Source organism: Hypanus sabinus, chromosome 15, assembly GCF_030144855.1.
Source record: "Hypanus sabinus isolate sHypSab1 chromosome 15, sHypSab1.hap1, whole genome shotgun sequence".
Taxonomy (NCBI): domain Eukaryota; kingdom Metazoa; phylum Chordata; class Chondrichthyes; order Myliobatiformes; family Dasyatidae; genus Hypanus; species Hypanus sabinus.
The window spans coordinates 5,749,998-5,771,633 of NC_082720.1; the positions used below are offsets into that span (position 1 = coordinate 5,749,998).

The following is a 21,636-nucleotide window of genomic DNA, read 5'->3' on the forward strand; positions in this document are numbered from 1 at the left end:
GGCTAGAATGCAGTTCCAGGGAGGAGCTTGGCTGCTCGGTGCGCACTGCCTTTTTTCATGACAGTGAAAACACCTTCTGCTAGCGAAAACAGGTAACTAATGTAGGTCTTTCATAACAGCAAGGTGTTGCAAAGCGAAAGTTTGAAAAACGGGGGACACCTGTACCTTAAAACTTTTTATTTTAATTCTATCAGCTAAGAGTGTTCATTTGACATGGTTGCAGCAAGGGTAGCCAAGAGTAACCCCTACCCATGGATATAAATAAATTCAGTATTTAAAAAAGCATGTTTGAAGTATTTGATTGATATATCTTAACGTAGTGAATATATACATTCTTCAGCTGATATTCCGACATTCAAGAGGAACAAAATAGGACTAATTCATGAACAGTACTGAAAGCTGGGCTGATGATTCAATTTGGTTTTAAGCTATTAAGAATTTATGACTGTAACTCTTTGTCACTCTACTGGCATAGTTAATCAACAAGTCTCAAAATAAATGGAACATCTTGGCATATTTCCAAATTGACGTAGAAACAGTTCAATAAATCTCAGTAAAGCAACTCTCCTGAACACCTGATTTAACACTGATATGCCTTCAATTTGCATTATGGGTTTCACTTCTCATGCCACTCAATCTCACGTGACACTTGCAATATGGAGTGTGCCACAGGATCTTTAAATAGGTCAGAATTAAGCAAGACTTCTGTCATTCAAATCAGGACTGCAGTACCTGAACTGATAAGAGGCCCACTAATCAGGAACAAAGGTGATTGATTAGTGATGTTTTGGTTGATAGATCGGGTACAGTAACACTGCATTTAGCTAGTAGCCAAGTTCTGCATTAATAATCCCACAACACAAGTTTAAACTCCACCACAGTAGCTGGAGAGTGTAAATTCAAACAACTTATCTGATGATCACTGGACAAATCAATCATTAAACAGGTGGCCCCCATTTTTCAAACGTCCGCTTTACGACAGCTCGCTGTTACGAAAGTCCTACATTAGTACCTGTTTTCGCTAATTAAAGAGGATTTTTGCTTTTACGAAAAAAGACGCCCACTTTATATGTGTGCTTACCCCGAGAACGACTACCATGACCGTGAAGCCTTCTGTGGGCAGTTGTGTGCGCATGCCTATACAACCTTATGTGTGTACGTGTGTAGGCGTGTATAGGTGTTTTTTCTCCACATCTATTTTGGCTCACTGTTTTCCCGATTTTGATAAGTGAAACTACACTGAGCATACAATATTTCTACTTTATATAGAGTGTATATTTAACATATCATTCCTGCTTTTACTATATGTTTGTCTTATTTTAAGTTTGTTTTGTGTAATTTGGTTTGATTTGGTAGGTTTTTTTGGGGTCTGGGAATACTCAAAAATTTTTCCCATATAAATTAAAGGTAATTGCTTCTTCACTTTGTGACATTTCGGCTTACAAAGTTTCATAGGAACGTTCTATCTTGGATAGCGGGGGGAAACCTGTATAAAAAATATCAGATTCACTATGTGCTTCAGGGAAGGAAATCTGGCATCATTTACCAATCTAGTGCCACATGCAACTCCAGAGCCATCTTAAAGATTGCTTAACTGTCTCCTCAGCTTAGCAGCAATTACTAATAGACAAGTACTGCTGGCACTGTCAATGAAATCCAAATTCCAAGAACAATCAAACACGCAAGTAATTTCAAAAGTATTTGCAGCCAGTGACACAAATCTGACAGTCTCTGACGAGCAGTGGTGTCCTTATATGTCTCTGATACTAGCTCATTACACACCTTCTTTCTTTACATATTTTATGTGATTTGTTCATTACTTTCAGTGTTTTCTCACCCCATTTCCCATACTCAGGAAAACTTATCCAGTGAGTTATCTGTAGGGCCCTAACGCAATTTAAAAATTAACAACAAAACAATATGAATAGATTTCTTTTTGCCTTACTACAGTACTTGCATTGCAGCTGAAAAAGACTGCCAAAATTAGTGACTAGTCTTTGACCCATTCACATACATGTATGTTAAAAGGAGTGGAAGATAATAGATTGCTGAATGAATATAATTCTAGAATATAAAAGCAGACTTATCATGAAACAGGGTGGCACAGGTGCAAATTTCAATATGATGACTCGTTGTAATTCTATTTGACCATGATTTGATTTCAAACATTGTAGGAAATTTCATGCAGTTTTTCGCAACCAAAAAAATCTCACTGCACTGTAAATTAACACAGCAATGGGAAGACAGCCCACACTTCACAAAGGAGGAGACGATTTTTTTTCCTGTCAAGCAGAATTTAACTTGGCAAAGGACAGAAAACAGATGTTAGAACAAAGAAATAACATTAGTTTAGGTTAGGGAAATCAATCCTGGGTGGGCAGGATAGAAAGAAATGGATCCCAAACATTCAAACCTCAGACACCTTTCAGTATTGACTCTGCTGCAATACATTTGTAGAATACCCATGAGCTTTAAGATACATTGCAACACTGGATTTGAACTCTTCTATCAAGTCACTATTCACCATGAGGAAACAAGGAGGTGTCATTTATTTAGTGCACTCTACTAAACTATAGCCATCTGCTGTCAATCATATATTTTGAATATAAACTTGCTGGCAAGAGAAAAAAACATTCTCACTTTCATGTCTGTTCCAAAACTGCACAACACAGATACTATACAGCCTGGGAAAAAATGTACCAGACATAGGAAAACTACTACACCAAGATCTCAAGTCTTTGTTCATTATTCATTAAGAAAAGCATGACCATAGATACTAAAACAAATTTACATTAAATCAACCAGCTAAGGAACTATATTAGTGTATAGGGAGATCACACAATGAAAGGGACATTGCTGCCCATAATGTGCCATGTTATTAAAAGGAGCTATCAACTGTCTCTGATGAACTGATTACAGTAGTAGAGGGTTCATGAACTGTATTGGGATCTATAAAGTTATATGGAACAGCTGGCTGATCAGATCAGATGAAGTAAAGTATTGTAGAATGAAGCCAATGTCATGCATGAAAATAACAAACAACCATAATCATAAATTTTATTAGATTCAGATAACATTTCCTGGTTTGAAACACTCTTGCACTGAAGAGTCTGACTAGATTTTGTACTGGAATGTCAGCCATGGAATTACAATTGATGTCTTGAATCCTGAGACACAAAAGAGCTATGCACCAACCTGACTAGCAATTACAATTATAGCCTGCTATTTTGATCTCAATCAGTGTAACTTATACAACTTTTGTAGAAGCGTATAATAAGAGCTTTGTGCATAAAGTAATGGAAGGAAGGTTTAATTAAAAAAGAAAAGATTTTGATGCTGGTTAGCCCAATATACACCAAAAACTGAACATCATGAATACCTAAAGCAGCTGGAAAAATTACACAACTTGTGTTTGAAAAGAAAAAAATAGCTTTTCACAAATTTCATTTTTGTTTTGAATCTATGGAATGCCAGTATAGTAGTAAAAAAGACCTTGGTTAATATCACAAAACCACATCAAGAGTTTATAAGTTTATCTACATCATAAAAGATGTATGTTTTACAAGGTACGTCTTTATGGATAAAATTTGTATTTACAACACACACCAAAGCCAATTTGCTTTAACCGAACAATAAATTTCACACAGCATTTCAGACAACAGCTGTGTTTGTAAAATCACACAAGTTTATTTAAAATTATTTAATTCAGATTGACCCAATGGAGAGTTTCATAGGATAGCTGTTATCAGCCTTTTATTGATCGGGACTAACACTTATGCAATTTGGAACCTCTTCCAAGTTTGTTCTGCAAAAACAGGTAGAGCTGAAGGAAGTACCACTCAGCACTCATTAAATAAGTTTGCATTCATGGTGTAAAAAATATATAATCAGACTTTGAGCTATGAAGTGCCAATCATACCACCAACCCTTTCTTGCTGGCTGGATATTTAATGATTTCAGTGTCAAGCATCAACGCCAGGACATTTAGCACAGAGGAGTGAAATGTGTAAGGGATAACATGGCACAAGGGGAGGGCTGAGAATGACAATGGCTCAAGGGTGCAGGACACTCCAATGAATGTTTGGGTTAGAAGGGGAAGGAGGCATAATTGTAAAGTCAAAATGAGGAAAGGCAGGATAAAACAGGCCAAAGTGGAAAAGGAGAAAGAGAAAGCAAGCAAGAGTAGGTAGGTTGGGAAAAATGAGCATGTACTGTGTGGGTACAGTGAGGTATGAACCTATGTGCAATGTATACAGTATGGATTCATTTTCCAGATTTCATCTAATGAAGTTCGATGGCTATCCTCAATTGCTGCTCCATATGTGATTTCAAACACCGCACATGAAAGACTAGTGTTAGTGTTTGAAAAATTAATTATTTATTTCTTTGCTAATTTTGAAATATATGCCATGTGCTTTCATCTTCATTTCCGACAGACCATGTGTTTGAGAAAACATTTCAAAATAGTATTTTTCCATTTTAATCATAACAGTATTTCTGTTCCTTTAAATGTAGTACCATTTCATTGGCACTGGTTATTAGAATAAGCCACTCCTCAACCTGATGCTGAATTATCAGCTAATGTTGCACTCAAAAGCCTAATTAGTAAATACAAGATCATGAGATACAGAAGCAGAATTTGGCCATTTGTCCCATCAAGTCTGCTCCACCATTTCAACATGGCTGACCCAATTTCCCACTTAGCTGCAGTCTCCCTGTATCCCTTCATGCCCTGCTTAAACATGCCCTGCCTTAAGTATACAAAAAAGACTTAAATATACATAAATATGTAGAAAACAATGTCCCAGAAATTGTAAGCTTGCTGTACCAGCAAACTATACTACCGCATCAACTCTACCATGGGGAAAAACACAGGCAAAGGAATAAGTGGCAAGAAACATTGATAGCACAATACATTAGGAATACCAAAATCTGCAAAAGTATTGTACAGCACTCAAAATTCAGTATTCCATCACAAATTTAGATCATAAAGAAATTGAGAACATTTCCCATGTTTTCACATACAGTTCTGAATTTGGATAACCATACCTCTATATCCTGGATGATCTTTGGGTATAATCCTCTGTAAAATGAATTTGGTGGGCCATCTGCAGGCCTATTTTTGAACAGGTATTGTTCCCTGGAAATGAAAAACACAACCATGTTTATTGCTTGCAAAGTTTGATGTTATTACTGGCTAATATATACATTTTAATTTGAGTTCATTTAATAGCAGGAGGAATTTGGAAGTCGTCGTTGTAATGGACTGGCTAATGAGTAGTGACCATACTTTTAGGGTTCCCAGTGTTTTTTATGCCATGGACCCCTATAATTAACCAAGGGGGTCTGAGGACCCTAGGCTGGAAACCACGAGTTGTGTTCCTTTCCCCATGGTGAAGACAGACAAACCTACTCAAAGTAATACCAAATCCCCAGTCACTTGTGGACTGAAATTACATGTTGGTGTCACACAAGAGTTAGCAGTACCTTAAGCATTTTTAGTAGTTTAGAAGCACTGATGTCGTTCAGTGTTACCTCACAATGAGTTACAAAATTGGTCTGGAAATACTTCATGCTGGTTTATGGAATGAAATTAACAAAAACTGATCCAGGCTTAAAAGGATGACTCCCTTATCCTGAAACCATGTCTCCTTAATTTTGAGTCATCCTTCCCTAAACCAAAGGAACCATCTTCTCACCACTTACTCTAGCCAGTCTCCTCACAAAACTTTTCCTTCTGAGACCAACATTTTTTGCCTTTTAGATTAAAGCACATAAAGTGTTCAAGAAAATTATTAAATACGTTTAGGGTTTCTGCACCTAGCCTTTCAGACTAAGTTCCAGAGCCATTTGTCTTTTTCTGCAATCCTAACATATTTAATTTATATCGTTAAGTCACTGACTTCTAAGGGAAATACATCTTTTCCAATCACAGCACATGCTACACAAACAAAATGCTAATGGAACGCAGCAGGCCATGGCAGCATCATCTATAGGAAGAAGCACTGTCGACGTTTCGGGCCGAGATCCTTTGTCAGGACTAACTGAAAGAAAAGATGGTAAGAGATTTGAAAGTAGGAGGGGGAGGGGGAAATCCGAAATGATAGGAGAGGACAGGAGGGGGTGGGGTGGAGCTAAGAGCTGGAAAGGTGATTGGCAAAAGGGATACAGAGCTGGAGAAGGGAGAGGATCATGGGATGGGAAGCCTCGGGAGAAAGAAAGGGGGGGGGGAGCACTAGAGAGAGATGGAGAACAGGCAAAGAGTGATGGGCAGAGAGAGAAAAAAATGGAGGGGGGAAATAAATAATCAGGGTTAGGGTAAGAAGGGGAGGAGAGGCATTAATGGAAGTTAGAGAAATCAATGTTCATGCCATCAGGTTGGAGGCTACACAGATGGAATATAAAGTGTTGTTCTCCAACTTGAGCGTGGCTTCATCTTGACAATAGAGGAGACCACGGATAGACATATCAAAATGGGAATGGGAGGTGGAATTAAAATATGTGGCCACTGGGAGATCCTGCTTTCTCTGACGGACAGAACATAGGTGTTCAGCGAAATGGTCTCCCAGTCTGCATACGGTCTGTCCGTCAGAGAAAGCAGGATATCCCAATAGCCACACATTTTAATTCCATGTCCCCCTCTACTGTCAAGATGAAGCCACACTCAGTTTGGAGGAACACCTTATATTCCATCTGGGTAGCCCCCAACCTGATGGCATAAACATTGATTTCTCTAGCTTCTGTTAATGCCCCTCCTCCCCTTCTTACCTGATTCCTGATTTATTTATTTCCCCCCTCCTTTTTTTTCCTCTCTCTGTCCATCATTCTTTGCCTGTTCTCCATCTCCCTCTGGTGCTCCCCTCCCTCTTTCTTTCTCCCTAGGCCTCCCATCCCATGATCCTTTCCCTTCTCCAGCTCTGTATCCCTTTTGCCAATGACCTTTCCAGCTCTTAGCTTCACCACTCCCCCTCCGTTCTTCTCTTATCATTTCGCATTTCCCCCTCCCCCTCCCACTTTCAAATCTCTTACTATCTCTTCTTTCAGTTAGTCCTGATGAAGGATCTCGGCCCAAAACGTCGACAGTGCTTCTCCCTGTAGATACTACCTGACCTGCTGCGTTCCACCAGCATTTTGTGTGTGCTGCTTGAATTTCCAGCATCTGCAGATTTCCTTGTCACTACACATGCTCCTCAATTTAATAAGTCTTCATTAAATCTCTGCTTAGTTTTCTCTGCCCCTTAAGCTTTCAATCTATCCTCAAGTAATGTGTCTACCTCTGCTTGCCATGCCAGAACTACATAGTGTGCCCAAACTCATGATGAATGTGGCTTTAGCAGGATTTTTCTGGTCATATACTCCATGCCTCAGCAGGTAAACAGTAGTTAAAGCAATTCTAACAAAATATGTTGACATTTGCAGAGATGTCACTTTCTAATTTTATTAACCAAAAACAGAATGGTATGGAGGGTGGGAGTTTGGGGGGGGGGAGGGTACTAATAATAGAATAATACGAGGGACACTAATAAAATTAACCAAAGCCATGTTTAAATTTCACCATAACAGCCAGTGATTTTAAATTGTGTTAATAAAATGAAATCTGGAGGAAAAGATTAGTAATCCAGGCCATTAAAACCCATCCCATTACCTATATTTTTTTTAAACAGCAAAGACCCTTACTTGGTTATGACCTTGCCATCTGATCTACTTGTGTTAGACCCACAAACCATGTGCTTGACACCTCTGCCGACCAAGCAAACTTCTCTTTCCAAGGAAAGTCTTAGAAGAGAAGGGAGACAGAGGTTGGGGAAGGAAACTCCAGTGTATAGCCGTCATTACCAGTCATAAGTATCTCATGACTAGCCACTTTGAACAATGTACTACAAAATGTTTACTGCATGCTGTCTGAACTCACCATCCCCTCCTCTCTGCAAGTCCCCTCCACAGTGGGTCCGTGCGTACCATTCTTTCAATGAGCTTTTTCCACAGCATTCCCTCACCAATTACCCGCTGCCATTCTTTGCACACCACCTCAGCAGCACACAGTGACTTGGCATCCAGGTATGATAGAATGTTTTCTGCTATATGGTCCAATCCTTGGGCTGTAAACACATTTGAGAAAAGCAAATCAATTAAGGAGCAGTTCAGTAATTAACATCTTTAATTAAGGCATTTTAATGCAAATAAAAATTTATACCATGAATTCTTTGCTTCATCACTGCTCTCGATTGCTACCCACTAGTCACAACTTCATGGTATAGTGGCTACGTTTGAAATGTGCTGTATTATCAGTCACAATGACAATTTCAATAACTGAGTTTCACATTTGTTAATCTACATTGGAACACTAAATTAACTTCATCCCAGGGCTCAACTCATGGAACAGAAAATGTCAAACAGAAAATCTGCAAAAAAAAAGTGATGATGGCTATAGAACAGAGAAGCCAGCCCTTTGGCCCGTCTGTTCTTTGCTGAAACATTAATATGCCTAATCCCATTGACCTGCACCTGGGCCATACCCCTCCAATCCATGTATCTAGCTAAATTTATCTTAAATTGACCCGACATCCACCACCTGCAATGGCAGCTCATTTCACTTTCACCACCCTGATTGAAGATGCTTCTCCTCACGTTCCCCTTAAACATTTCACCCTTAACCCATGACCTCCAGTTGTAGTCTCATACAAAAATACCCTAAATACCCTTCATAAATTTGTACTCCTGGCCCACTGTTTCTCATTCTGGCAAGATGGTGACGCGGCTGGTCACAGCAGCTTCTACAGGATCAACAAAAGGTGCTACTGTTTTTATTTAAATGTATGTCTAATGATCACAAGCTCCTACTACATGTTAAGAACTCAAAGGACCGCAGGTCTACACCATCAACAAGTTTCTCGCTGACAGAGATAATAAAGGAGCTGTGCAATGTGCTCCTACCCGAGTCGATGAAGGCTCTCTTGCATTTCTTATACTCAAGTACCTCATTTGTTCCTACCTACCTATACCTGATATGCACCACCTCCTTTTTCTTAACCAGGGCCTCAATAGCTCTCGAAAACCAAAGTTCCTTAAGTCTGTTATCCTTGCCTTTTATTCTGACAGGAATAGACAAACAATGAACACCCAAAATTTCACTTGAAGCCTCCCACTTGCCAAGTACACCTTTTCCAATCCGTGCTGGCTACATCCTTTCTAATAGTATCTAAATTGGCCTTTCTCCAATTTAGAATCTCAACCTGCAGGGAGTGGTCGCTCCATGCCCTCCTGAAGTCAACAACCATCTCTTTTGTTTTGTTCACATTAAGAGACAGGTTGTTGGCTCTGCACCAGTCCGCTAGCCGCTGCACTTCCTCTCTGTAAGCGGACTCGTCGTTCTTGCTGATGAGACCCACCATGGTCGTGTCATCAGCGAACTTGATGATATGGTTCGAGCTGTGTGTTGCAGCACAATCGTGGGTCAGCAGAGTGAACAGCAGTGGACTGAGCACGCAGCCCTGGGGATGATGTGTGATGGTGTTAAGAGATGCTGCTCCCGATCCGTACTGACTGAGGTCTCCCAGTCAGGAAGTCTAGGATCCAGTTGCAGAGGGAGGTGTTCAGGCTCAATAGGCTCAGCTTTCCAATCAGTTTCTGAGAGATGATTGTATTTAATGCTGAACTAAAGTCTATGAACAGCATTCGAACATATGTGTCTTTTTTGTCCAGGTGGGTTAGGGCCAGGTGGAGGGTGGTGGCAATGGCGTGATCTGTTGAGCAGTTGGGGCGGTACACAAACTGCAGGGGGTCCAGTGAGGGGGGCAGCAGGGTCTTGATATGCCTCATGACAAGCCTCTCAAAACACTTCATGATGATGGATGTAAGTGCAACGGGACAGTAGTCACTTAGGCAGGACACTGAAGACTTCTTCGGCACGGGAACGATGGTGGAGGCCTTGAAGCACGTTGGAATGGTGACACTGCTCAAGGAGATGTTGAAGATGTCAGTGAGAACATCTGCTCACTGGTCTGCACATCCTCTGAGCACTCTACCAGGGATGTTGTCTGGTCCAGCAACTTTTCATGGGTTGAACCTGCACAGGGTTCTTGTCACGTCGGACACGGTGAGACACAGCACCTGGTCATTCACAGGAGCGGTGGACTTCCTCGCCGCCACGTCATTTTCCGCTTCAAACTGGGCGCAGAAGTTATTCAGCGCATTTGGGAGGAAGGCATCACCTGCACAGTCAGGTGATGTTGTCTTGTGATTGGTGATGTCCTGGATGCCCTTCCACATGCGCCGCGTGTCGCCGCTGTCCTGGAAGTAACTGTGGATTAGCTGGCATGTGCACGCTTTGCCCCTCTGATGGCTCAGGACAGTTTGGCCCTTGCTGTTGTTAAAGCTGCCTTGTCACCTGCTCTGAAGTCGGAGTCGCGGGTCCTCAGCAGCGCACGCACCTCTGTGGTCATCCATGGCTTCTGGTTGGCATGTATAGTGATGGTCTTGGACAGAGTAACATCATCAATGCCCTTGCTGATGTAGCTGGTCACTGATGCTGTGTACTCCTCTAAGTTGGGAGAGTCACCATCGGTTGCAGCCTCCCTGAACATGTGCCAGTCAGTCTTCTCAAAGCAGTCTTGAAGAGCAGAGATGGCTCCTGCTGGCCAGGTTTTCATCTGCTTCTGAATTGGTCTGGAGCACCTGACGAGCTGTCTGTATGCTGGGATTAGCATAACAGAGATGTGATCTGAGTATCCGAGGTGGGGGCGGGGCTCTGCCCGGTACGCGTCAGGAATGTTTGTGTAAACCAGGTCTAATGTGATTCCCCCCCCCACCGTTGCAAAATGCACACTCTGATGGAATTTGGGGAGCACTGACTTAAGGTTTGCGTGGTTAAAATCACCGGCGACAATAAACAGACCATCAGGATGTGCGTTCTGCAGTTCGCTAATAGCCCTGTACAGTTCACAGAGCGCCTCCTTAGCATTAGCGCTGGGGGGAATGTAGACGCCGAATATAAGAACAGAGGTGAATTCCTGTGGCAAATAAAATGGACTGCATCAAACTGCTTTAAACTCCACTAGTGATGAGCAGTGTCTGGAAACCAGCACAGAGTTCTTACACCATTCCGTGTCAATGTAAACACAGACACCGCTACTGCGGACCTTACTGGAGACAGCTGCATCTCTGTCTGAACGAAACAAAGCTAGCCCGTCTAGTTGGATGGCAGCGGCTGAAATCCCATCAGTGAGCCACGTCTCTGTGAAGACATACGCAGAGCAAACTCTGTACTCCCGCCGAGTATTATGTTGGAGTTGGATGTAGTCCATTTTATTGTCCAGGGAGCGGACATTGGAGAGCAGAATGGATGGGACAGCCGGCCGGCTAGGGTTTGGTTTTAGCCTGGCACGGACCCCTGCCCGTTTGCCTCACTTCTGCTTCCTCGCACATTCTCCATCTCCGGCTCCCAGCATCAGGCAAGTCCGAGGATTGTAGGTCCGTTCCCCTCAGCAAGCTGACATCACGTAATTCAGCCAGCAGATCTTTGTGGAGGTTTGTTTTTGGGCGATCTCTGTATTGTAGTAGCATCTGGCAATGGTAGATAGCCGCTCTGTTATCCATGTGCCCTAATCGAAAATTGTGCATCAAACTTAAACTAGAAAATTAAATTAAAGTAACACCAGGTCTGAAAGGCCGCTACTGCCGTGCCACCCCGCCTCATCACTTGCACTTTGTACTACAATGAAGGAAACTTTACTGAACACATCTGACAAACTTGATCCTATCCAGCTTTTTACAGTATGGGAGAGCCAGTCAATATGTGTAAAGTTAAAATTGCCTACTATCACCACCTTGTTCTTTGCAAAAGTCTGCATTCTCAACAAATTTGGTCCTCTAAATCCCATGGACTGTTGGGTGGTCTAGAGTATAATCCCAATAATGTACTCATACCTTTCTTATTCCTCTTTTCTACCCATAAAGCCTCATTAGATGAGGTCTCCAGTCTGTCCTGACTAAGCATTGCAAAACATTTTCCTTAACTTGAAATGCCACCCCTCCCCCTTTAATCCCTCTCCCTCTATCAGGTCAAAAGCAACGGAACTCAGGAACATTAAGCTACCAGTTCTGCCCCTCTTGCAACCAAGTCTCACTAATGGCTACAATGCCATAATTCTACCAGCTGATTCATGTCCTAAGCTCATCTGCCTTTCCTATGATAGATACTCCTTGCTTTGAAATATATACAGCTCAGAACATTAGTCCCACCCCGATGCTTGTCCCTTTGATTCCTGACTTTGTATGTATGCTTAATAATATTTTTCTCCACAACTACTCCCCGGTCTGCTCTGGCGCTCTAGTTCCCAACACCAATCCCACCGCCACCCTGCCCCAGTGCAGCACTAGCAAACATACCCCACAGGATATTCTTCCTCCTGCAGTTCAGGTGCAAGCTGTCCATTTTGTATGTCCCTCCTTTCTGGAAGAGAGCCCAGTGATAGAAAAATCTGAAGCCCTCCCCCACTAAACCAACTCCTTAGCCAAGTGCTAAAGTCAAGTCAAGTCACTTTTATTGTTATTTTGACCATAACTGCTGGTACAGTGCATAATAAAAATGAGACAACGTTTTTCAGGACCATGGTGTTTGTTACATGACACAGTACAAAAAACTAGACTGAACTACGTAATAAAAAACAACACAGAGAAAGCTACACTAAACTACAGACCTACATAGGACTGCATAAAGAGCACAAAAAAAGTGCAGGCATTTACAATAAATAATAAACAGGACAGTAGGGCAAGGTGTCAGTCCAGGCTTTAGGTATTGAGGAGTCTGATAGCTTGGAGGAAGAAACTGTTACATAGTCTGGTCATGACAGCCTGAATGCTTCGGTGCTTTTTTCCAGACGGCAGGAGGGAGAAGAGATTGTATGAGGGGTGTGTGGGGTCCTTCATAATGCTGTTTCCTTTGCGTATGCAGCGTGTAGTGTAAATGTCCGTGATGGCAGAAAGAGAGACCCCGATGATCTTCTCAGCTGACCTCACTATCTGTTGCAGGGTCTTGCGATCCAAGATGGTGCAATTTCCGAACCAGGCAGTGATGCAGTTGCTCAGGATGCTCTCAATACAACCCCTGTAGAATGTGATGAGGATGGGGGGCTGGAAGATGGACTTTCCTCAGCCTTCGCAAAAAGTAGAGACGCTGCTGGGCTTTCTTTGTTATGGCGCTGATATTGAGGGACCAGGTGAGATTCTCCATCAGGTGAACACCAAGAAATTTGGAGCTGTTTACGATATCTACCGAGGAGCCGTCGGTGTTCAGCGGGGAGTGGTCGCTCCGTGCCCTCCTGAAGTCAACAACCATCTCTTTTGTTTTGTTTGCATTCAGAGACAGGTTGTTGGCTCTGCACCAGTCCGTTAGCCGCTGCACTTCCTCTCTGTAAGCTGACTCGTCGTTCTTGCTGATGAGACCCACCATGGTCGTGTCATCGGCAAATTTGATGATATGGTTTGAGCTGTGTGTTGCAGCACAATCATGGGTCAGCAGAGTGAACAACAGTGGGCTAAGCACGCAACCCTGGGGAGCCCCCATGCTCAGTGTGATGGTGTTGGAGATGCTGCTCCCGATCCGTACTGACTGAGGTCTCCCAGTCAGGAAGTCTAGGATCCAGTTGCAGAGGGAGGTGTTCAGGCTCAATAGGCTCAGCTTTCCAATCAGTTTCTGAGGGATGATTGTGTTTAATGCTGAACTAAAGTCTATGAACAGCATTCGAACATATGTGTCTTTTTTTGTCCAGGTGGGTTAGGGCCAGGTGGAGGGTGGTGGCAATGGCGTGATCTGTTGAGCAGTTGGGGCGGTACACAAACTGCAGGGGGTCCAGTGAGGGGGGCAGCAGGGTCTTGATATGCCTCATGACAAGCCTCTCAAAACACTTCATGATGATGGATGTAAGTGCAACGGGACAGTAGTCACTTAGGCAGGACACTGAAGACTTCTTCGGCACGGGAACGATGGTGGAGGCCTTGAAGCACGTTGGAATGGTGACACTGCTCAGGGAGATGTTGAAGATGTCAGTGAGAACATCTGCTCGCTGGTCTGCACATCCTCTGAGCACTCTACCAGGGATGTTGTCTGGTCCAGCAGCCTTCCGTGGGTTGACCCTGCACAGGGTTCTTCTCAAGTCAGACATGGAGAGACACGGCACCTGGTCATTTACAGGAGGGGTGGACTTCCTCGCCGCCACGTCATTTTCCGCCTCAAACCTGGTGTAGAAGTTATTCAGCGTATCTGGGAGGGAGGCATCGCCTGCACAGTCAGGTGATGTGATGTGTCGCCGCTGTCCTGGAAGTAACTGTGGATTAGCTGGGCATGTGCACGCTTTGCCCCTCTGATGGCTCAGGACAGTTTGGCCCTTGCTGTTGTTAAAGCTGCCTTGTCACCTACTCTGAAGGCGGAGTCGCGGGACCTCAGCAATGCACGCACCTCTGTGGTCATCCATGGCTTCTGGTTGGCATGTATAGTGATGGTCTTGGACAGAGTAACATCATCAATGCCCTTGCTGATGTAGCTGGTCACTGATGCTGTGTACTCCTCTAAGTTGGTAGAGTCGCCATCAGTTGCAGCCTCCCTGAACATGTGCCAGTCAGTGTTCTCAAAGCAGTCTTGAAGAACAGAGATGGCTCCTGCTGGCCAGGTTTTCACTTGCTTCTGAACTGGTCTGGAGCACCTGATGAGCGGTCTGAATGCTGAGATTAGCATAACAGAGAGGTGGTCTGATTAACTGAGGTGGGGGCGGGTCTCTGCCCGTTATGCGTCGGGGATGTTTGTGTAAACCAGGTCCAACGTGTTTTCCCCTCTCGTTGCAAAGTGCACATTCTGATGGAATTTGGGGAGCAGTGACTTAAGGTTTGCGTGGTTAAAATCACCGGCAACACCATCAGGGTGTGCGTTCTGCTAAACTATATAATCTTCCTATTTGTGGCTTATCACATGGCATAGGTAGCAGTTCTGAGATCAGAATTAGAGGTCCTTGTCCTTTAACTTAGCACCTAACTTTGCAAGACCTCATAATTCATACTACGCATTGCTACTGACGCAGACCACCACCTCTGGTTGTTCGCCTTCCTACTTAAGAATGCTGTGGACTCAGTCTGAGATGTCCCTGACCCGGGAATCTCACAGTGCTGGAGGAACTCAGCAAGCCAGACAGCATCAATGGAAAAGAGTACAGTCGATATTTTGGGCAGAGACCCTTCAGCAGGACTGGAGAAAAAATGCTGAGGAATAGATTTTAAAGATGGGGGAAGGGGAGAGAGAAACACAAGGTGATAGGTGAAACCTGAAGGGGGAGGGATGAAGAAAAGAGTTGGAAAGTTGATTGGTGAAAGAGATACAAGGCTGGAGATGGGAGAGTCTGATAGAAGAGGACAGAAGGCTATGGAAGAAAAAAAATGGGGAACACCAGAGGGAGGTGATGGATGGGCAATGAGAAAAGGTGAGAGGGCGAAAAGAGGACTGAGGGGGTGATTACCAGAAGTTCGAGAAATCGATGTTCATGCCAGCAGGTTGGACGCTACCCAGACGGAATATAAGGAGTTGGTCCTCCAACCTAAGTGTGGCCTCATTACAATTTTTGGAAGAGACCATGGATAGACATATCGGAATGGGAAGTGGAATTAAAATGGGTGGCCCATTTCTAGTGGGCAGAGCATAGGTGCTTGGTCTAAGCAGTCTCCCAATCTCCGTCGGGTCTCACCGATATACAGGAGGCCTCATTGGGAGCCCTGGACACAGTACGTGACCCCAACAGATCTAGGTGAAGTGTCGTCTCACCATGAAGGACTGTTTGGGGCCTTGAATGGTAGTGAGAGAGGGCAGGTGTAGCACTTGTTCCACTTGCAAGGATAAGTGCCAAGAGAGAATTCAGTGGAGAGGGACAAATAGACAAGGGAATTCCGTAGGAATAAATCCCTGCGGAAAGCACCAAGTGGGAGGAGAGAATGATGTGCGAGTTGGTGAAATCCTGTTGGAGATGGCGGTAGTTGCGGAGAATTATATATTGGACGCAGATGCTGGTGCGGTGGTAGACGAAGACAAGAGGAACCCCATCCCTGGTAGGGTGGTGCGAGGGTGGAATGAGAGCAGACGAGCATGAAATGGAGGCAATGCAGTTGAGGGCAGCATTCATCCCCCCTCTCTCACTTTATATCGTTGTCTGCCCATCACCTCCCTCTGGGGCCCCTCCCCCATTTTCTTTCTTCCATGGCTTCTGTACTCTTCTCTCAGACTCCCCCTTCTCCAGCCCAAAATCTCTTTCACCAATCAGTTCCCCAGCTCTTTACTTCATCCTGCCCCCTTCAGGTTTCACCTTTTACCTTGTGTTTCTCTCTCCCCTCCCCCCACCTTTCAAATCCACTTCTCAGCCTTTTTTTCTCCAGTCCTGCCAAAGGGTTTCAGCCCAAAACATCGACCGTACTCTTCCACAGATGCTGCTTGGCCTGCTGAGTTCCTCCAGTATTGTGTGTTGCTTGTATTTCTAGCATCTGTAAATTTTCTCTTGTTTGTCATCCGGGTATCTCGTTCTACTCCATAGAACCTCCTTTCTGTTTTCCTAACCAAAAAGTCCCCCATCACTACAGCTTGCCTCTTCTCCCACATTTCTTCTGAGCCACAGTGCTAGAGACCTGACCACTGTGGCTTTCATCTGCTAGGTCATTTCCCCAACAGTATTCAAAATAGTTTACCTGTTGCTGAGGTGAAGCACCCACAGGGGTGCACTGTACTGGCTGCCCTTTACCCCTCCTGATGGTCACCTAGTTAACCATGTCCTACCTCCCTGTATGTTCTATCAACCCCTCAGCCTCCCAAATGATCCAGTGTTCATTCAATTCCAGCTCCAGCTCCTTAACACAGTCTGTTAAAAGCTGCAGCTGGATGCACTTCCTGCAGGTGTGGTCATCAGGAACACCAGAAGTCTTGTTTTCCCACATCCTGCAAGAGAAGCATTTCACTATCCTGCCTGGCATCCCCACAATTATAAATTCACACCTCTCATAATCCTCGATAAGCCAAAGCCTCAACCCCTCTCCCCACCCTCTCACACAATGGCCACTCCGCTTAAACCTGACCTTTCCACTGGATCTTGCCAAGTGCCTAAATATACGCAAATCCAGTGTCTTCTCGGGAACTGTCGCACATAAAAAGTGACGACTGCCCCCAGTCACTCTCTCCCTCTACACGACCCATTGCCTCTTTGGGGATGGGGCGCACAAAAAATGATGATAATAATAATCATCTCTATTACCCTGTGCTGCAATCAGGCTCAAATAAAATTGAAACTACATCCTGCTGTAGCCGGCTTCCTCCTCCTCTGTTTGGCAAGTTCATGGAAAAAGTCGGCTTTCCTCTTTTGACCAATTAATTTGAACTTAATTTGCATGGAGCCCTCAAGGAGGATTTTTTTTAATTGACAAAGATTGTTCCTAGATTGTCCAAAGATTAGCCTATAGAACGTGGACACTGCAATGCATAGGAGATGTAAACCATAGAATTGCCTATGAAATAAACCAACTTACTTTGTTATGGAACAGCATACAGGTTATTTAACCAGCTGACAAAAGTTCTTGCCATCTTCTAAAATGCACTTTCAGTTTCTATATCTGAAACAAATCTGTCTGTGCTTTTACAGGTACAATTGAATTTACTGTCTTTACTTAAGATTTATAAACCTGGCCACTTGAAACTGTGTCATAGAAAATTTAAGTCATTTACCCAGAAGTACCTTTGCCAAGTGAATAGTAACTATCCAGCCTAATCCCATCTTCCAGCATTAAATCCACAGCCTTAATGTGTTACTATTGATGGTGAGGACCTACAAGTACCTGGGGGCTGCACCTGGATGACAGCCTTGAATAGAGCACCAACACAGAGGCTGTGTACAAGAAGAGCCATAGTCGCTTCTACTTCCTGAGGAAACTGAGGTCCTTTAGAGTAGGCAGGCCTTTCCTTCACATGTTCTGTCAGTATGCTGTCATCAGTAAGTTCTTCTATGCAGTGGTGTGCTGGGGCAATGGCATCAATGCGTATGATGCCAACAGGCTCAATAAACTGATTTAAAAGGCTGGCTCTGGTTTTGAAGTCACACTGGAGGCTGTGGTAGATCAAAGGACTCCACAAAAAATCCTGGTAATTCTGGACAATGTTTCTCACCCTCTGCATGCCACCTTGGCTGAAAAGAGGAGCACTTTCAGTAATCAACTAATACAACTGTGCTGCTCCGAAGAGCACTATATGAAGTCATTCATACCCTTGGCCATTAGGCTCTATAATGAGTCAACTTACAACTGGAGTAATGATTACCCCTTCCTGTTAGACTGTTTGAGGTAACTTACTTTTTATGCTTTCTTACTTCTCTTCTAATATTTGTATATCTGTGCTCTTCTTGTAATGCTACTGCAACTTCCTTTGGGATCAATAAAGTATCCATCAAGTACTGCTTATAGTCAGTTAGACAGCACAGAAACAGATCCTTCAGCTTAACTTTATTCATGTAGATAAGCTATCTTCTGGATCTAGTCCTTTCTACCTACATTTCAATAGGGTCTTTTAAGAAAAGCCTCTTAGATAGGTACATGGAGCTTAGAAAAATAGAGCTATGCACTAGGGAAATTCTAGGCAGTTTCTAGCGTAGCACAACATTGTGTGCCGAAGGGCCTATAATGTGCTGTAAATGTCTATGTTTTATGTTTTCATCTAAAACCTTCCTATACATTCACCTGCTCAAATGACTTTTAAGATCTTCTAATTATACACACTTATTCAGATTCAGTTTATTGTCATTTAGAAACCACAAATGCAATGCAGTTAAAAAATGAGACAATGTTCCTCCAGAATGATATCACAAAAGCCCATGACAAAACAGACTACACCAGAAAATCCACATAACGTTTGGCAATTCCCAATCCAGAGTCCGGAGAGGCTGCTGCATATTAATATCGTGCTACCATCTTAGCGTGTTCCCCGGAAAGGAGCTCCAAATCTACCAGACAAAACAAGACCAAAAACTAAAGCTACAAGACCTGCACAAAACCACATAGTTACAACATATAGTTACAACAGTGCAAACAATAGCATAATAGATTTTTAAAAAAGACCATGGGCACAGTAAAAATAGTCCAGAGATGTTAAAAGACTATAAGTTCAAAAGAAACCACCACACAGTTTCCACAAGCCCTCACAGTCTCGATAGACTTGTCATCCCATGCAGGCGGCAGTTCCACTTTCTCTGCAGTTCGTTTCATATACCCCCCACTTTAAGTACAGAAAACGTTGCTCTTCAAGCCCCCTTTAAAACTGATAAGGGTTTCTACCTCTATTTTCCTTCTGTGATCGCTATTTTCTCATTTTTAACTCATTTGTGAAGAGGAATGTGCCTTTCCAGCTCACGTAATTTTGTAAATCACAATAGGATCTCCTCTTACCCATCTCTGCACCAATGAAAACAACCCCAGATTATCTAAATTTTCCCAGTAGCTACAATTGTCCATTTCTAGCAGCACCCTAGTAAATTTCTCTGCATCCTCTCCAGTACAATCATATTTTATTTGAACTGAACTATATACACTATTCAAGCTCTGGTCAAACTAGTGTGATATACCATTTCAACAAAACATCACTGCTATTTCATTCTGTGCTGTCACTTGAAGGAAAATAACTCTATGGTTTGTCAGTGGTCTTTGGGGTACTGCAAGTCTGTCTTTATTGATGCTTTGTGGAGGGTGCAGATGCTTTTGCTGGTGGGGGAGGGGTGTTGTCACTTTGCTGCTGCTTATGCGTGGGAGGAGAGAGCTGGTGGAGGCTTTGGGGTTCTAACATTTAACTGTCATTCATTCTTTGGAGTACTCCTCTGTTTTCATGGATGTTTGCAAAAAAATAATAATTTCAGAATGTATATTGTATATATTTCTCTGACATTAAATGTACCTAGTGAAAAGATACTTGGACAGCTACAAAGATAAGAAAAGGTTCAGAACAAGAATTCCCAAACTGTTTTTTAATGCCATGTACCCTGATTATCAATTAAGGAGTCCATGGACAGCTGGTTTTGAGGGATACACGGGTAAATGGGACCGAAGGACCCATTCTCATGCTGGATGACTCTGACTCTAATTAGCCTTGCCTATCCAACTAACACTAAGTGCACCATTCACATATTACACACTCGCCCCACTAGAACTGGGTAGCACTCCATTTGCAAGCAGAATCAATATTATTTCTACAATGTATTTAATTGCTCTAGCAATATGCATTCATTTTCTTGATGGCCACAAATTTTCAATATTACTGGTCCTACCATTTGCCACATTTGAGAACCTCTGGCTCAGTCAGATAGGTACAAAATGCCAGTTTCCCATATAGGATTATAATTAATGTCCCACATCCGACATTAGTGTGCGGCTATATCTTGTTAGGAAGTGCAAGTCCTGGAGCAATGTTTAATTGTTGAGAAAAGCCAAGACTTCCAAGGGCCAAGTTGTATTGTTACGTACCCGTGGGTATCTTGTGACTGTCACATGATCAGGATGTAATTGAGGCTCTGCTGGGCATGATGTAATAGTCTTGTGATGGTGGAGTGATGTAATTTTCCTGCCAGTGAGAGGTCATGTCACTCCCTGTGACGCAGGTCAGTTCATGGTTTAATTCGTCAGTGACTCCGTTCTGCTGCGTACTTGATTTTATGACGCAGTTCTGAAAATCGCTGCCAGTTAAAGTCCAGTTGGAGAATGAAGAATTTAGCAAAGTTCGCAAAACCCTAAAGATCGAGAAAAGTTGGTGTTGTCGCTGGTAAACAAATTCAACCCTATTTGATCCTCCTTCGGATGGAATTAGTAACCTGCACCCACGTTAGTCCCTGCTGTAAGAGCAGAAAGGACTGGAGCAGAGAGTTATTCGCCAAAAGGAAAAGGTCAGTGCCTTTAAGCCGTTTTATTTCCTTCACCGTAAATCCTTCGGGCAAGGCATACTTCAGCTGGGATCAGCAGTAATGTCATGAAAGAGAATTTATTACTTCAAGGAAAGTCTCTCCTAACTGACTGTAAATCATTTTGGACTTTTTGCTATACTACTTTAAAAAACTGAGTTTGCATTTCTCGCTTTAAGAACTGTTTGAGCTGCCGTATAGCAGCCGACTTCTGGTTAAGTTAGTTGTTTGTTTACTTTTGGGGGTTTTTTTAGCAGCGTTTAATAAATGTTTTATTTGTTATAAAAAACCTGTCTCAATTATATATTTATTGTTGCTGGATCGTAACAGTATAAGGTAATGACAGAAGGCTACAGGAAATGCAAAGCATTGGTGCTCACACCTGAAGAAATAAAAATGAAAAGTAGGGATTATGTTAAACTTAAAGGTCTTTAGATTGACTGCACAAGTACCGGGTAAAGTCTGGATTTGATATTAGTAATAAAGAGAAGCACAGGAGGATGATGAAAATTGATTGAATGGTATTAGGTTAGAGCCCATACCAAGCTGTGAGACTAGGGTCCCTTAATGTAGAAAAAAGGAGCAAGGGGCAACTAAAACAGCACAAATAAACTGCATGTCAAGCAAGCACAAGTTTAAAAGCCATTCAACATAAAACAATAAAATGTAGTGTAAAATATTGAGC

General features: G+C 43.0%; 1 protein-coding gene across 6 annotated transcripts in view; it reads right to left on the minus strand.

Annotated features, from left to right (window-relative positions):
• LOC132405281 (F-box/WD repeat-containing protein 11) overlaps nt 1–21,636 on the minus strand; it is a 309,413-nt gene that overhangs the window by 132,419 nt on the left and 155,358 nt on the right. For all 6 annotated transcript variants that reach the window (XR_009515793.1, XR_009515794.1, XR_009515792.1 and 3 more), the window contains exons 5-6: nt 7,913–8,099; nt 5,050–5,140 (exon numbers count right to left, since the gene is read on the minus strand). Coding sequence is in view for 3 of the 6 variants with exons in the window: in XM_059989965.1 (XP_059845948.1) it covers nt 5,050–5,140; nt 7,913–8,099 (278 nt within the window). In the remaining 3 variants the exon portion in view is untranslated. The remainder of the gene's footprint in view (nt 1–5,049; nt 5,141–7,912; nt 8,100–21,636) is intronic.